Source organism: Ursus arctos, unplaced genomic scaffold (genome assembly GCF_023065955.2).
Source record: "Ursus arctos isolate Adak ecotype North America unplaced genomic scaffold, UrsArc2.0 scaffold_28, whole genome shotgun sequence".
Classification (NCBI taxonomy): Eukaryota; Metazoa; Chordata; class Mammalia; order Carnivora; family Ursidae; genus Ursus; species Ursus arctos.
Genome location: NW_026622963.1, coordinates 38,671,447 through 38,688,720, shown reverse-complemented (window position 1 = coordinate 38,688,720; position 17,274 = coordinate 38,671,447). Strand labels below are relative to the sequence as shown.

General features: G+C 50.3%; 1 protein-coding gene across 5 annotated transcripts; it reads left to right on the top strand.

Moving 5' to 3' along the window:
- The first annotated feature begins 16 nt into the window (after positions 1–16).
- SKIC8 (SKI8 subunit of superkiller complex) lies at positions 17–16,983 on the top strand. 5 transcript variants are annotated; one of them, XM_057303593.1, is made up of 12 exons: positions 24–81; positions 2,558–2,607; positions 3,380–3,407; positions 5,030–5,135; positions 5,512–5,684; positions 11,091–11,239; positions 11,428–11,521; positions 12,332–12,425; positions 12,540–12,647; positions 13,797–13,889; positions 14,557–14,635; positions 16,735–16,983. In XM_057303593.1, the coding sequence occupies exons 2-12, from the start codon at positions 2,596–2,598 to the stop codon at positions 16,822–16,824; spliced, it is 1,026 nt and encodes a 341-aa protein (XP_057159576.1). In that variant the 5' UTR covers positions 24–81; positions 2,558–2,595; the 3' UTR covers positions 16,825–16,983. The 5 variants fall into 5 exon arrangements, with proteins under 5 accessions (XP_026366417.1, XP_057159576.1, XP_026366416.1 ...); XM_057303594.1 differs by having other exon boundaries at positions 60–150; XM_057303595.1 differs by lacking the exon at positions 24–81 and adding an exon at positions 165–186.
- Positions 16,984–17,274: the final 291 nt, after the last annotated feature.

Sequence of the window (17,274 nt, the reverse complement as noted above, 5' to 3'; positions counted from 1 at the left end):
CCGTCGTCGCTCATCGCTGCGCGACGCCGGCGCTGCGAGCTGCGTCACAAGTGCGGCGGCCGTGCAGCCGGGAGGACGGCGGTGAGTTGACGCGCCCCGCCGGCGGGCATGGCAGCCTCTGGGGCCGCCGGCGGCCGGGCCGGAGGGCGGGTGAGCGAGGGTGCGCCGGGGGCGGCGTGCTAGCAGGTTTGCTCGGGGATGCTCCAGGCCGCGGGCCCGACAGGGGCTCCTGCGAGTCCCTTCGCCCTGGCTGCCTGTGGGTGCGCGGGGCCTGAGGGAGGTCGGGAGGGGCCTCGTCTTGTCTCCCGAGAATGTCCTGTGCAGCCTCGCGGCTGGGGCTGCTGTCTCCGCGGGAGAGGTCTCCGTTACCGTAAATGGAAGTTTTCCAGTGGTCGGGCCGTGCTGCCCTCCTGGGTAGCGAGCTTCCCATCACCGGACAGGTGCAAGCACGGGCCGGGGTCTCTTGACTTCACGTACCGTGTCGTCCTGTGGGTTCCTGCCTGAGTAATAATAGAGCATGTGCGGTGCTCTTTGGAAGCCGTGAGGAGCGAGGATGACTTCGGCTGGGGAAAGTGGGGGAGAGTTCTCTAAAGAGGAGGTGGAGGAGGGCTCTGGGGGCCCCTTAGCTCTGAAACTACTTGTTCTAAGAGCTAATTCGCTTGGTGACCGATGCTATAGCTTGTGCGCACCGCTTACCGTCACAGCGATCCCGGGGAGACTTCGTTAAGCTCCGAGGTTATCAGGAGGGTGGAGGTGGTAACAGGGATGCTGCAGAGGGGGGGTGGGAGGGTTCAGTGAGCTAATGCGTGTGCTCGCGTTGACAGAAGCAGGCCTTCGTTTTGAGGAGGCTGGCTTTCTGGGAGTTGGCTTTCTGCAAGCCTTCCTACTCTCTGCTGTTACCCTCTGCTGCTAAATAGGAGATTCAGATGGGAAGGGGAGACGCCAGGCCTGTGCTTCTCTGGGCAGCAAACCTGGCCTAAGTTCCTCACTGCCTTTCCTGCCTTGTTCTCTGGTCACAAATGAGTTAACACTACCAGCTTGATTGAGATCTTCACAGACAAGGATTATTTAGAAATTGTTTGTTTTTCTTGTTATCCTTGGAAAATCTTCGTGGTGGCCTTTTGGGGTTTACAAATTTAAATCTTGTGGTGGCCCTTGCTGTATGATAGAATTGAGGGGGCATGAATGTGGATGAGAAGAAAAACTGCATTTTTAGGTTCTTTAACCGTTAGCTGAAATTTAGCATCTCCTCCAGTTATGGCTGTAGGGAACAAACCACAGTCAGCATCGAAATCACAGCTGTGTCTGTATCTTAGGATAACGTTGAAAGTATAGTCGTGATCAGACTTGCCGCTAGACCTTGTTATGTAAGGTGTTAAACAGCTGTCACACGTTTAATTTTCGTATTTAATAACGTTTTATTTAGGTGTGCGGTTGATCTTTCTTATTCTCAGATTCTGTATTTGCAAGTTTGCCTACACACTGAACTTTATTTGTGGCCCCAAAATCAATACTTTTTCACCGCTTTTGTGGTCTTTCACGGACATTTGCACGGTGGTGAAAACTTTGAGTCCCCTGACACATTCTCAGCTGCATCAGGACAAGGGACGCGCTGCCTTCTGTGTCACCTCTCTCATGTGAACAAGGGTCCTTTTTTCAGTCTATTTAGTGTCATGATTTTTGCATTTTTGTGCTATTTGTTGGTGGTATCACTGTTAAAATGTCCCCCAAGTGCAGTGCAAAAGTGTATGTTCCTCAGTGCACCTCGTGTGAGGTGCCTACAGAGACCACACGTGTGTGCAGTAAGCTTCCGTTAGGCATACAGAATGATGTATTGATCGGGACCCTAACCCAGTATTTCTCCTGGGAGCAGTGGGGTCCATGTTCACTAATTTGGTGTTCCTGGTGACTTCATAGAATATAAGAGCCTCAAGTAAGAAGCATTGACTGTACTTGGTTCCCTTTCTAGTCCTTTGCGTTTACGAAGTCCCAAGAAGGGGTTTACCAGCTTTACAAGGCTGCTGGAGGGTCTAGAGCACACACATGAGATATGAAGAACCCTTACAGCCTGAGAAAATACGTCTATTCTTAAAGGAAGTTTGTGTTCAGCTGAGCTCAGTCCTTGAAGACTTTGGGGAGATGAGTGTCTCATTCACATGCCTGTTGGCTCTCGTGGGCATATTTGGCTGAGATCCCTTCGGAGACTAGAACCACTTTGCTCCCACATACTTGCTTGTTGAGTTTTGAATAAATAATATTTGCATCTACAAGGACCTGTGGTTTTATCTCTCTGAAGAGCAGCAAGGGATGGAGACTGGTCCCTCTCTATAGTGAGACTTGGGGAGAGGAAAACATGGCACGGGGTAGGTGTTAGTTGAGTCCCCGGGCTCCAAGGGAGAAAGAACAATCGTACCACCCAGTAGGGCTTGTGAAGGGGGCCCCTGGGGCTGATCTCTGCTCCGGCAGAGGGTTGCCTTACTTTCTCGATAAGGGGAACCTCCTGTATCCCCTTCTGTCCTGCTGACACCCCCTTACAGAAGCCCCGATGTTTCCACAGAACCGTCTGGCCTGTAGCCTTCATCCTCGGTTAAGGAAATGACCAACCAGGTAAGGCCTGTGGTGACGGGAAGAACAGCAGTTGGTCTCTTTTGCAGGTTGAAGGCCATTATGTGGCATGGGTGTGTAGTCAGGAGACTAGCATCTGATTCCTGCTCTGCTCCTAAAGTGCTGGGGGACCCTGGGCACCTAGTCACCAGAGGGTTAGGTGACGCTGGGAGATCCACAGCACGAAGAGGAGGATTATTTTGGCTGTATAAGTCTTTTCCACGGTTGTCACAGGGATTGAGGAAAAGAATTTGTAGCCGGGGATGCCTGGCTGGCTCGGTCGCTAGAGGGTGAGACTCTTGATCTCAGGGTCGTGAAGCCCCATGTTGGGTGTAGAGCTTACTTAATTAAAAAGGAAAAAAGGGGAGGGGATTTGTACTCAAAAAAAAGAAAGAAACAAAAATCAGAAAAGGAGAAATCTTTGTAGTAAGATTAGGGACAACAGTGACAGGTCAGGCAGGCTGTGTGGTTTTGTAAGCTGGATACAGAGCCTCCTGTGATCTGAGCAGGGAATGCCCGGAATTGATCAGTACCCTGGGGTTGGGGGGAGGAGACTACAGTTTGTGTAAGAACTGATTTTTTCCTGGTGCAGTCAACTCTGCCAGTCTCACATGAGCAGGAATCAGGGAGCCTGTAGGATGAGCAGAGGGACGGGAGGGGAGTCGCTAACTCGGGGGGCGTGGGGGTGAGGTGGGTGCCAGGGGTGTTTTAGGGAGGGGATGAGATAGCTCTGGAGTCTGACTACTGGTTTAATGGAGCGTCTGTTCTTTTTTAGTACAGTATTCTCTTCAAACAAGAGCAAGGTAAGCAGCCTGCCCGCTGAAGCAGACTCACCTGTGAGAACTGTGTCATCCCTGGGGCTTTGGGTGTGCTGACCCGACTCGCAGTCCCCACTTGTAGTCAGCTGGCAGAAGAATCGGCAGACGCAGCTGAAAACAAATATTTACAAGCAAACTGCAACAGAAGCCCCCAAACAACTAACTGAGAAGAAAAAGCAGGAGTCACATAATAGACTGGGGCACTCCCGGCTGAGGGAAACTTTGCCACCTGAGAAAGATGCAGCTCCGAGCTTCCCAGTAACCAGGGTGAAAGAGGGAAACAGAGCCTCAGCACTTGCCCTGGGGTCTTTACAGCGGCTCCCCCACTTCGGACAAGTGCAGGGGCTCCCAGAGACCATGACCGTACAAGAGTAGAGGACGCAGCAGTTGGGGGGGTGGCACAGGGGGCAGGTCAGAGTCCCATCTGGGGGTGCAGCTTGCCGGGGACGCAGAGCTCCACATGGGCCTCATTTCTTGACACCTGGAAGAGCTGGGGCAAAGCCGTGGAGAATTCGTGCGAATGTCTCCTAAAAGCTCTTCCACCCTAAGTAGCTGCTGTTTAGATAGTCTGACGTTTAAGCCAAAAGCTTTCTTCCAAGTTAGCTCACATGGGTAGCTAGCTAGTCGAGCGTGCCAGTCAGCGACCTGGCATGTAGGTGATGCCGTCCAGGTGGCACGCTGGCGGGCTTGGCTCAGGTGGGCGTCGTCATTGAAGCCACGGTGCCGCATGTGAGTCGCAGCTGCTCAGCGCCCGGTACTCACGTTTTGGAAAGGTGCTCCTCGGCCGTTGCTACACAGCGTGAATAAAGCCTCCGCGTGCACTTGCCACGTGTGCGGACCTGCACCAGGTCTGCAGACCCCACAGTGAGGCTCACCAGCTGTGCAGCTGGCGGACTTCGGGTTTAAGGTGGACTTTAGTTCACAGACAGATTGGCTTTGAGTCCCAGTTCTTCTGCTTCTTAGCTTTTGACTTTGGGTCAGTTACTTGGCTTCTCTAAGCATCTGATTCCTTGTCTGTAGTATGAGGATATGAACAGTACCCACTTCATAGGGTTGTTGTGATTGAGATAATACTTACGAAAAAATTAATGTAGTAACTGACTCGTTAAGCATTATAGACATTTGTGACAAGAGACAACTCAAATACGGAGGTATTTATTTTCAGGCCTGTACTGTTTGCAGTTGAACTGCCTACTGGTTCTGAAGGATCCCTAAGAGATGAGTCTTACCAGTTTAGGTCTTGGGTGGGGGGGTGGCAGGGGACTTCCTGCTGGTTTCCCTAGTTTTAACCAGGTGATAGACATTCCAGACTGAGGCACACAGGCAGCATGCTGAAGTGGGAAGGACATCGGATTATTCTGGAACCCCCTCCCTCCCTGGTACACCTGTGATTTGGGGCAAGTGTTTCATGTGTGCCTCAGTGTTTATGTGTGCCTTGGCAGTTCTGATAAAACCGGGAGGGAAAGCACGTGGCAAGACGTAAACCAGGTGGCTGATTTACCAGCAGTGTGACGTCAGAACTGTCCGAGCAGTATTTCTACTTCATTTCAGCCCATGCAGTGTAGACATTGCATGACGATTTTTACGTGAAGTGCTTTCCATTCTAGCCCATGATGATGCCATTTGGTCAGTCGCCTGGGGGACAAACAAGAAAGAAAACTCTGAGACAGTGGTCACAGGATCCCTGGATGACCTGGTGAAGGTCTGGAAATGGTGAGCACCCTCTCCCCTAACAGCCTTGGAAATTGGGGTTTAGGGTTTTTCTTCTGGATTCCCAAGTTGCAGTCAGGTAAGTATTAAGTGTTTTCTGGGTGAGAAAGCAGTAGCAGTATGGTGGTTTAAAAAGGCAGCTGATGTTTTCCTCACTTGTTTTCCTCTTAGTGTGAAGGCCTATAGTTTAAGGGGAAAAAAAAGTCCCACAGTTAAGACTTGGCTGTCTTTGGTGTTCTTTGCTCATGGGTTCCTCCGATTCTGCATTTCACAGACCATTGGTAATGGGAGCAGGGGGTGGGTCACGGGGGCCCAGAATTTCAGGCGCTGGACAGTGTGCTGTGTGTGAGGAAACCCATTTCTCTGTCCCCCGCTGAAGGTCTGATGAGAGGCTGGACCTACAGTGGAGTCTGGAGGGACACCAACTGGGTGTGGTGTCCGTGGACATCAGCCACACCCTGCCCATCGCTGCGTCCAGTTCTCTCGATGCTCATATCCGTCTCTGGGACTTGGAAAACGGCAAACAGATAAAGTCTATAGATGCAGGACCTGGTAAGATTTTTACTTTTAGGGACCATAATAAATGCTCACGATCCCTTTCTAAACCTCTAGGGATAGAAGTTTACAGTTCAGAATTGTTTGGATTTGAGGGTAATATGGGCGCGTGGACTATATGTTAAGTAATACCGTTAATGGGTGGGAGCAGTCCTCCAAGTGTTAATATCTCAGGAACTAAACAGGAGGGGGTATACATCTGTTCAGGTCAGGTTTTACTGCCACATAAATTTTGGTACTAAAGGGTTAAACTCACAGTTTTCGGAAGCTTTAGATCTTAGAATTGCCAGTGTGGGTTGTGGACCTGAATTCGGACAGTCCGGGGCTTCTCCGTGTGCTGTATTCTGATTGGATACGTGCAGTGCCTGATGGAAGTCTCGAATGTAAGGTACTGTGCCCTCTGAGATCTGTGTCGTGGTAATCTCTGCTAATCATGGTTACGGGGCTGAGTCCCAGCATTTGATAGATACGCAACTTCTGGAATAGCAGTTTTTTTAAGTACTGTAGGACAGCCTAATCTTGTCTCTCAGCCTTGATAAATATCTGGGGTAACAGGAAGGAATGATCTCAGTGGGCTGGATTAACGTGGGACGAGCAACACGACATCTCAGGCTTCCTTGCAGCCTTCAGTCGACCTGTAAGTGACTGTGTAGCATTCGCCACCAGAGGCTGTTCTGCTGGAATGCGTGATGACCCCAGAGAGCCACCTGCCTCTCCGGCACAGCCTTCGTGGGTGGGGGACACAGAAGGTGCTTCTGTGTTTCCTGAACATAATCCCTTGATTGGAGCCCCAGCTGGATTTGCCTCCCACTGGTCATGCTCAGTAGCTGCTAAGGCTGCCTTTAGGTTGGAAAGAGTAATAGTGCCACGGTTTGTAGGGAAGCTAGCGTGTCCAGAAACTGAGTGTGTTTCCCCTTGGAAGCAATACTTCATGTCTACGATTCTTACTGCTGAAGATTTTTAAAGAATATGCATGCCTAGACCCTGTTTTGCAGCCGCTGAAGCACAGTTTTCAGGGTGTGTGGGCTGGGCTATGTGTGGAAAAAGCTGCCCGGACACTGACTCCCCAGGTGATTGTCTTTACCTATATCTCTACCTGCTGACATTGCTCACGGAGGACTTGGGGCCCTAGACCAGCCCCCAAAGTCTACAAAGACGCAGAGCCGGGGAGAGGAGGAAGAGGCAGATCTGTGCTGCTTTTTACCTTGGGCACCTAAGCCTTCCCCAGACCCGTGATGCTGAGGTCACTGCGGGGCTATGTGGCCCTGGGCGTGCTGCAGTTGAAGAGATGAGTACTGGATTGGTTCCAAGGAAGAGGACCGGTCTGCACCCAGCTTGCCTTCCCTGACACACAGCGCCCTAGACAACCAGGATCGGTTCCGTGTGTGTCAAGTGCACGTGGAAAGAAACGAGGTACAGAGAGCCGTCAAAGGGTTGGATTTACTCTCTCTTTGGACAAGAATCTGGTTGCTACACAGCAGTTACTTGGGTAGTAAAAGCAGGTGATGCTGCTGACAGCTAAAGAGCAGCTGAACCATCCGAAGGCCACGTTGCTCGCGTCATGAGCGCGGGGACACCAACACTTAAACTGGGCCTGTCTTGAAAATGTGCATGGAGGGTGTGCACCACCACAAACAACAGGAAAGGGAAGAGAACATCCCCGATCCTGAAGAAGAGAGTGAGCATGTGGAAGGCCGTGGTCACAGCAGCCATGCTCCCCGGCACTCGGGCACTCGGGATGGGCATCGGCGCCACCAGACGGGCGGGACGCCCGCGAGTGAAGGGCAGCTCTCGGTGACGAGGCGGAGCTTAGCGATTACAACAAATACCTAGTATGCAGATATTTTAAGTCTTAGAGTACGGAACAGAAATTCCTTGAATTTTGAGCAAAGGATACTTGAGACGAAAAATTCTATATTGTAAACCAGCTAACAGAGAAACGTAAACATAATTTATGAATGGTATTTTATTAAACTGCAAGGAATTCAAAGCAGATTTTCTAATAACCATTATTCCTGTAAACAGTTAATTATAATAGGAATAAGAAAGCATGATTCTGTTAGGATAAATGCTAATCGTTAGTAGGGAGAGGTTAAAAAGTAGTTATTTGAGAGATTGATTATAAAAGCTTTTTCGGATCTTCTCAGTTAATTGAGCATTCTTTTAAGTTAATTTCCTTTTTAAAACAAACATTTCATGAGAAAAGTGATAGAGCTAAATTATTTATTACTTCTTTGCAAGAGATTGTTGTTTTAAAACAGCTTGGGAGATTGTGCTGGGACCCGCCGTCTGCCGTGCGCCAAGTTGCAGCAGCCTCTCCTCAGTCCTGTGGGCTGGGAAGGGCCTGTCCTCCGTGACCCATTCCCAGGAGTGAGGACAGTGACTTGGGAGGGAGCCTTTCTCTGCTTTCCCTTTGCTCTGGCCAGCACTGTGCAGTCGGGGCAGGGTGGCAAGACTTCGGGGCTTGTTCCTGTACAAGAGTGCACGTGAGCAAAGGGACAGGCAGGCAGTGGGCAACTGGATGACTCCGGAGGCCCCCAGAGCTCAGGGATTGCCTCTGCAGAGGTTCCGAGTAGCCCAGAAGGTAAATGCTACAGTACCACCAGTGTTGTGTTCCCAGATAGGAATCTAGAGCACATCGCTTGCCCAGCCGCTCAGGGCTCTGGAGACCCCACCATCCGGCTGAGGAAGCATTGCGATGCACACATTACACTGGAATGGAGCTCTTGAAGTAATAATATGGTGTAACTTAGAAACCAGGTGATTTTTCTAAAAACAACAGTCCTCTTTCCAGTCCTTGTTGATTTGTGGTAGATGCTTGGTCATATTATGGTTTCCCTGGGGAGTATTTGTGGTAGTACATCTTCGTTTCTTTGCAGCTTTATTGAGGTGAGCTTTCACTCCTGTAATTGCACCGTAAAGTCAGCCCGTTGTAAGTGTTCCACGAGTTTTAGTCAGTCTCTGGGGTTGTGCGGTCACCACCGCGGTTCCGTGCCTCAGAAAGCCCCCTCGTGTCCGTGGATGGAGAGTCCGGCCGTGCTCCGCCCTCAGCCCCAGGCAGCCACCGGTCTGCTTTCCAGCCCCGTAGTGTGTGTTGGTGGGACTGTGTATCTTCTTTCTGTAGCGTCATGTTTCCACAGCTCGTCCACGATGTAGTGTCAGCAGTTCCTGTTTTGTTCTGCCACCCAGCACTTGACAGACACGTGGACTCTTTCCCGTTTTCTCCTCTGTAAACACCGTAGTGCTGTGAACACCTGTGCGCAAGTCTTTGTGTGAACGTGCGTTTTCATTTCTCCTGGGTGGATACCCAGGAGTGGAATTGCAAGGTATTGGATAAGTTTGTTTTCACTTAAGAAACTGTCAAACTGTTAAGAAAACAATCCCATTAAACACTGCACCATAACCAATAAGATACCTCTGAATCAACCTAACCAAAGAGGTAAAGGATCTGCACTCTGAAAACTACAGAATGCTGATGAAAGACACTGAAGACAACACAAAGAAATGGGAAAACATTCCATGCTCATGGATTAGAAGAACAAAATTGTTAAAATGTCTCTGCTGCCCAGAGCAATCTGCACTTTCATTGTAATCCCTATCAAAATACCATCAGCATTTTTCACAGAGCTGAAACAAACAATCCTAAAATATGAAACCAGAAAAAACCCTGAGGAACCAAAGGACTGTTGAAAAAGAAAAACAAAACTGGGGGCATCACGTTGCCTGATTTCATGCTATATTACAAAGCTGTAATCATCAAGACAGCATGGTACTGATACAAAAACAGACACATAGATCAATGGAACAGAATAGAGACCCCAGAAATGGACCCTCAACTCTATGGTCAACTAATCTGCAACAAAGCAGGAAAGAACATCCAATGGAAAAAAGACAGTCTCTTCAGCAAATGGTGTTGGGGAAATTGGACAGCCACAGGTAAAAGAATGAAATGGGACCATTCTGTGACACCATACACTCAAAGATAAACTCAAAGTGGAGGAAAGACCTCAGTGTGAGACAGAAATCCATCCAAATCCTAGAGGAGAACACAGGCAGCAACCTCTTCCATCTTGGCCACAGCAACTTCTTTCAAGACACGTCTCTAAAGGCAAGGGAAACAAAAGCAAAAATGAACTTCGGGGACACTTCATAAGGATAAAAAGCTTTCGCACAGCAAAGGAAACAGTCCACAAAACCAAAAGACAATGTACAGAATGGGAGAAGATATTTGCAAATGATATATCAGATAAAGGGCTAGTATCCAAAATCTGTAAAGAACTTTAAAGAACTTATCAAACTCAACATCCAAAGAGCAAGTAATCCAGTCAAGAAATGGGCAGAAGATATGAACAGACACTTCTCCAAAGAAGACATACGAATGGCCAACAGGCACATAAAAATGTGCTCAATTCACTCAGAGTCAGGGAAATATAGAAAATCAAAACCAGAATAAGATACTACCTTACAGCAGTCAGAATGGCTAAAATTAACGAGACAGGAAATGACAGATGTTGGAGAGGATGTGGAGAAAGGGGGGAACCCTCTTACACCGCTGGTGGGAATGCAAACTGGTGCAGCCACTCTGGAAGACAGTGTGGAGCTTCCTCAAAAAGTTGGAAATAGAGCTACACTACGACCCAGCAATTGCACTACTAGGTATTTACCCCAAAGACACAGATGTAGTGTAAAGAAGGGGCATATGCACCCCAATGTTCATAGCAGTATTGTCCACAATAGCCAAACTGTGGAAGGAGCAGAGATGCCCTTCAACAGACGAATGGATAAAAAAAAACGTGGTTCATATACACAGTGAAATAGTACTCAGCCATCAAAAAAAAAAAAAAAAAAAAAAAAAAGGAAGGCAGGCAGGGCAGGGAAGGCCCAGGAAGGGAAGGGCAGGGAAGGGCAGGGGAGGGAAGGGGAGGGGAGGGGAGGGAAGGGAAGAAGGGAAGGGAAGGAGTATTCTCAAATACAGAGAACACACTGCTGGTCACCAGGGGAGGTAATGGGGGGATGAAGGAGGGCACATGTCCTGATGAGTGCCAGGTGATTACAATTTTAAAAGAGAGAAAAGAAACTGTTAAACTGTTTTTTGGAGTGGTTGCACCATATGTTAAACTGTTTTTTGGAGTGGTTGCACCATTTCATGTTCCCACCAGTATGTGAGGGTTTTGGTTTCTCCACATCTTTGTTAACACTTGGTATTGTCCTATTTTTATTAAAGATTTAACAAGCCCTTAACTAAATTGGTAAAGAATTAACATCTCTACACATAGGTTTTTGAATCAGGACATTGTTTCTAATTTTTGAAAAATTATCTTTTGGCAAAACTTTAAAAGTCTTAAAACCTAAGGTCCCACCTTTTCTCACTATGTTCCCCCCCCCTTTTTTTTTTCTGTTCAGTGGATGCCTGGACTTTGGCCTTTTCTCCTGATTCCCAGTATCTGGCCACAGGAACTCATGTGGGAAAAGTGAACATTTTTGGTGTGGAAAGTGGGAAAAAGGAATATTCTTTGGACACAAGAGGAAAATTCATTCTGAGTATTGCATATGTAAGGAAACACGGCTCTCCTTTCTTTCCCTGACTCTTCGCCATGTGTGCTTCCCGCCTGCGGCAGGGCCGCGAGCGGGCAGCCTCTGTCTGGCTGGCGGGGCCTGCGGCAAGCAGGGCTCCCCGTGTGTTAGGTGGTGACGGCTTAACCACACAGTCTCAGATGTCCTCTGCATGTTCTCTGCACAGAGCCCTGATGGGAAGTATCTGGCCAGTGGAGCCATAGACGGGATCATCAATATTTTTGATATTGCAACTGGAAAACTCCTGCACACGCTGGAAGGTATGGCTCATTTTATTTTGTGCAAACTGGGTTATCACATCACAAAGGATGAATCAGTCTTTTATTAAAACGCTACTAAATGAAAAATGAGTTTTAGATTTGGAAAATAATGATCTCGGTTGGAAATCTGAAATGCGTCCAGGCCTTAGTCTTGTCATCTCGTTAGATCCTGGACACGCTCGTTCTGGTACTGGTACTGAGGCTTGTTTCCCCGAGAGGGCTCGCCTGTTGACGCGTTAACGTTTCTCAGCCGTAGGAGCGTTTCCTTTCTGCCCTGTTTGGCTCTACAGAACTTCGTGATTAGGGGATGACTTTTTGTCAGGAAGTTGAAGGTGGATGGAAAGCACGGTGCCCGCGCCCTGTACCGGTGGCCTCCGGCATGGGTGGGAGGGAGTTTTCCACTCTGTGCTCTTCCTACTAGTTTGAATTCTGACAAGTGAATACATTGCCTCCTTAGTTTATCGTTTACCCTACAGCACAGGAAACAGCATCCTGTTTGTTCATCTGGACAGATGAGAGTGTGTATCTCCTCGTTTGTCCGTGTCTATAGCAGAGGAGTTTTTCCCAAGCCTTGTGTGCTGAGGTCCAGCCGGTGAGGGAAGGGAACTGAGGAGAAACGGCTCCCGGAGGAGGGGCTTGGGTTATGTGGATGTTTCTAGAACACCAGGAGTAGGGGCCCATGCAGTCATTCCCTACTCTCTCTGGCAGAAGCGCCTGGGCAGTCAGCTCAGTGACCGTGGTCATTCCTAGGGACACCGTCCATGGGAGCCTCTGATTTGCCAGATTAACTAGGGCCTTTGTGCATTTCAGGCCACGCTATGCCCATCCGCTCCCTGACCTTCTCCCCGGACGCTCAGCTCCTTGTCACCGCCTCAGATGATGGCTACATCAAGATCTATGATGTGTAAGTTACCGTGCAGACTCGGGCGTCTCTCCCGGGACCGGTGCCCTTCCACTCTCCCGCCGCTTGGAGGGGTCCTGCAGCTGGCAGGTGCAGGCATTGCTCCCCTGTCCGCAGCCCTGTCCTTGAACTTCGAATGTCATGGCTGCCAGCTAGGATCAGTCCTTCCTGCCTGTTTTCATCCGTCCTGTCACTTGTGGGGCTCACGGATTTAAATTCCTTCAGGTAAGTAGGTCGTGTGTGGAGGATGAGGAGGAAGCACTGGCGGTTGCCGGCCCAGAGTGACGGCAAAGACGTGGCCATCCAGCATGCTCTCCTCTGCCCTGCCAAGGGGGCTGTTGGCTTACTGACCACCTCGCTGCATGTCTAGATGAAGGAGCCTTTTGGTGGTGGTTTTGACCACGGGTGTAGGAGTGACGGGTCATTCTCTTCAGGTCACGGCTGTCTTTGGTTGTAAGCCTGCCCCTTCCTCCTGGGCTTCCCCCCTCAAGCCTCCCCTGGAAGGTGATTGATTTGTGTCCTTGACCCTTCGACTCAGTACTGTAGTCTGTGTGCCTCTGGTTCATAGCTTCCGAATGTGGCCTCCTGGTGCCCTTGTCCGTGCCCCAGCAGTGCGTGGACGCTGAGACTGCTTCCACCTGGCACGACCCGATGGTCTGTGCGCGTGCCCTCTCGTGGGCCTGTGAGGGTTTCCCAGAGGCTGTGCTGGGAGTAGGAACACTGGGGACAGGAGGTTGTCGGCCGGGTGTTGGGGCTCAGGAGGGAGGCTCTGCCCCACTGTGCTGGCCCATCGGTCTGCTGTGGCCAATGCTTCAGTGCCCGACTCTGTGCACAAGGCCTTCGTGGCTGCGGTTCTGCCTCCTCCCGACCACAGTTCACTGGTGTCCCCGAAGTGCAGAGGAGGAGCCCAAGCTGAGGTGGGTTCCTCTGAGGCCACCCCTCCTCTGACCCACCTGTGGTCTGTTCCGTGCTGCTGGAGTCAGCACACCTCAGTCAGGCCTTAGGACTGTTCTGCCTTTGCTGCTTGATTTCGCTTATTTGAAAGTAAACATAGCTTTTGTCATTAGACCCATTTTATTCTTGGTTCGATTAAAAATGGTCTGTCCAAGCGACGTCTGTTATAAAGAGTGAACACCGACGGCTCCCGGGACAGGAGGCACCGGCCCGGTGTGGAAAAGGCGCTGGCTGTGCGGGCAGGATTGGAGCTGCGACGGTGCTGGGGTAGCCTGCTGGCTCCTGGTTCGTTGCCCTGTCTGGACGTTGTCTTGCTCTGCGTCCTACTCTTTGCCACGGGGGAAAGTCACACATTTTGTGCTAACGTTCCTGGAAAACTTTGTTTCATCTCCATTTTGTTTGACACTTTTCCCATTTCAGACAACACGCCAATCTGGCCGGCACGCTGAGCGGCCATGCATCGTGGGTGCTGAACGTTGCGTTTTGTCCCGACGACACTCACTTTGTTTCCAGGTACGTATGATTCTTAGCAGTTTCTTAAATGCTAGGAAGATGAAGATCGTCTTTTATGAATTGCCTTAAAATTTGAAGACAGTCTGACCCTTTTTTTATTCAGATAGACTTTGTTTTCTGCATTGGTTTTGTGGGTTGTTGGTTTTTTTTTGTAAGTTGTGTAGTTGTCCTTCGCTGGAACAAAGGTGGATTCTTTGGAACAGTTCAAGTTTTAGGTTTTCCTTATAAATCTAGGCTTCTCCATGTAGTAACCTTACGGATACCTGTGTTCCAGTAACTTAAACTACGTAAGTCTGTGTTTAGACGTTAGATCCGAGTGTCACTCAGGACAAGGACGGCCAGCTTCCTAGCACTGCACAGACTTAGGGAAGCCTCTTCATTCAGAAGCGGCCTTCAGCGGAGGCTTTAACAGGCCCCCTGTGACCCGGAAACAGGCACATGTGTCTGAGACTCCTAGTGGGAACCCTGGGATGAGGGCCAGGCAGATGAGAACTTGAGGGAAGTGGCTGAGAGGCCAGCACCTGGAGCCCCCCTGGGGCCCCCACTGGCCACGCTGCGCACAGGTGGGCAGAGTATAGGTGAGCGAAGGAGGGTGGGGGTCAGAGTCCTTCTGACTTAAAATCAGAATGCAAACTGTTTTGGTACTAATGTTCCCTTTTTTACATAGTTCATCTGACAAAAGTGTGAAAGTTTGGGATGTTGGAACGAGGACATGTGTCCACACCTTCTTCGACCACCAGGATCAGGTACGGCACCGTTCACATTCGCTTTCTTTCGTCTTTGGTGGCTGGCGTCGTCCGAGCACCGCCGACACCCGTCCCCTTTCCTAACCTGCTGCTGGGCCACTCTCCCTGCGTGGGTGTCCGTCAGCCAGCGTCCTGCACGCACCGTCTGTGTGGTCAGCCAGGCGAGCCGTGAGGTGTGATGGCCCTTCAAGGGCCAGAACACAGCACTAGCCACACAGCCATTCAGTGCCTTTGGAAACTGTGCTGGTGCCGGGGGCGTGCCGGGAGCACTTTTCCCAGTGCAGCCTGCCGTGGCAGGCTCAGGAAGGGCCTTCCTCAGAAGTGCCCATTGCTCGGGGCGCCTTGGGGGCTCCGTCGGTGAAGCATTTGCCTTCGGCTCAGGTCATGATCCTGGGGTCCTGGGACTGAGTCCCACGTTGTCCAGCTCCCTGTTCAGCGAGGAGTCTGCTTCTCCCTCTGCTGCTCCCCCAGCTCATGTTCTAAGTTGTTTTTTTTTTTTTTAAGATTTTATTTATTTATTCGACAGAGATAGAGATAGCCAGCGAGAGAGGGAACACAAGCAGGGGGAGTGGGAGAGGAAGAAGCAGGCTCACAGCGGAGGAGCCTGATGTGGGGCTCGATCCCACAACGCCGGGATCACACCCTGAGCCGAAGGCAGACGCTCAACCACTGTGCCACGCAGGCGCCCCTAAGTTTTTTTTTTTTAAATCTTAAAAAAAAATAGAAGAAGAAAAAGTGTCCGCTGCTCAAATGCACAGCACTTGTCGTTTTTGGCGGTGTCCACAGGAGTGATGTGGTCTTTTTTTTAACGTACTTGAAGCCATGTGTTCTTACAGGTTGTTTGGCTTTTAGTGACATTGGTGACTTCTGCTTCAGTCTTTAAATGAGGAGGAGGGGGTTCTGTTCTCCCGGGAGCCCTTTTGTCTTTGCCAGTGTGGATGTGAAAGGAACCGGGGCTCCGGCGCGGTGCCTCCGCATCCACACTGTGCCCAGGAACCCCCGGGGCTCCCATGACGGGCAGGGGTCCATTCAGTCGGTCCGTGTGGGGCCTGGGCTTCTGCGTCTCTCAGCAGACCAGGCGAGGCCCGTGCTGCTCATCCCAACCACTGAGTAGCAAGGCTCGGGAAAGTAGTCCCTTAAAAAAAAGATGCCCATGGCAGTAAAAAGTTGGCTTTTAATATATTTTTAATGTTTTTATGAGGATCCTGGGTTGTTTTTCATTTTGTCTTATTTTTGTTAAGTAATCAGTGTGTATGCCCAACATGGGGCTCGAACTCACAACCCCTAAGATCAAGAGTCGCACATTCTACCGGCTGAGCCAGCCAGGTGCAGCTCAAAGTTAACATAATTGTTCATGCTTTTTTACATTGAATCCTAAACCATTGCTAATGAAGTTGAGGAGATTTCATCTTGGTATTCCACCTCTGGACTTAACATTTCACTGTGAGAGTAAATCCTCCCTGCTGGGGTGTTGTCTCAGAAGGCGTGTTTGGGTGGAAGTGAGGTCATTGACCTGCCCAGTGACATCGCTGGACTCAGGGCTGGAACCCCCACTCGGGGTCAGTGACGGCTGACCCTACCGAACTTCAGCCACATCAGTTTTGTCGGGAAGGAGGTGTGACTGTTGATTTAACACAGCAGCTCACCCAGTGCCCCGAGCTGCCCGCTGCTCCAGCTCCGGGGACGGGCGGGCTGCAGAGGCCTCTGACGACAGAGTGAGGATCACGGGCTCGGGGCGGGGGCCCAGGAGGGAGGGGACGCCCCCAGGGTAGTCGTGGGCCTGCTGCTTTCTGGAGGTGTTAACGGGAGCCTGCGTTGGTCCCTTGGAGATGCCGGCTTCATGGCATCAGGCCACTCCCCGGATACTGAAACTCTGAAAGGTTTGTAGATATCCTGATTGGTTTAGAAAGGACACTTATGGAGGGTGGGAGGGGAGGGATGCAATGCAAGGTGCCTGGTTGAGGAAAAGGCCCCGTTCCTGGTGGCTCAGAAAGCACCAGAGCAGCCCTGTCTCGCTTTCTCTCTAGATTCAGTATAGTGAGAATACAAAAGGACGTTTGTTCGTAAAGAATAAAACTTTATTTTTATTTGATTTTCAGGTCTGGGGAGTCAAATACAATGGAAATGGCTCAAAAATTGTGTCAGTGGGCGATGACCAGGAAATCCACGTCTACGATTGCCCCGTGTAAACACCAGAGTCTCCACACTGGTGTGTAGATCACAACATTCCTTGCCTTTCTAGCATTTATTGGAGCAGAAACTTAAATTTTGTAGATTCACGAGCAGTCTTTTCATGTTCTATTGGAAATGCTCTTCCTACTTGAACATAAAGTGTTCGTAACACAGCACCATGTTCGTGAACGGGCTTTTTCAGCTGCCCTGTTGTGGGTGTGAGGGCGGGAGGAGTATCTGAAGTCCCTGAACCTCCCAGCTGAGAAGTACAGGCTCGCTCTTGAGGGGGTCGAGCCCCACAGACACGGGGACAGAGCAGCCGATCTGTTTCAGAATGGGGTCCTGAAGGGAACAGGGTACTTGCCCCGGTGGGAGTGTTCTGGAATCCTGGCTATCTGGCTGGCTGGCTGATACCCTAAAACGTCACCCGCCACACTGCACCCGACTGCAGAGAGGGGGTGTCCTGA

What these genes read in the sequence shown, in the direction of transcription:
- SKIC8 (XM_057303593.1), top strand. An exon ending in GTCTATAGATGCAGGACCTG is followed by an intron (nt 5,685 to 11,090) that starts GTAAGATTTTTA and finishes TTTTCTGTTCAG; the next exon opens with TGGATGCCTGGACTTTGGCC. An exon ending in TCATTCTGAGTATTGCATAT is followed by an intron (nt 11,240 to 11,427) that starts GTAAGGAAACAC and finishes TTCTCTGCACAG; the next exon opens with AGCCCTGATGGGAAGTATCT.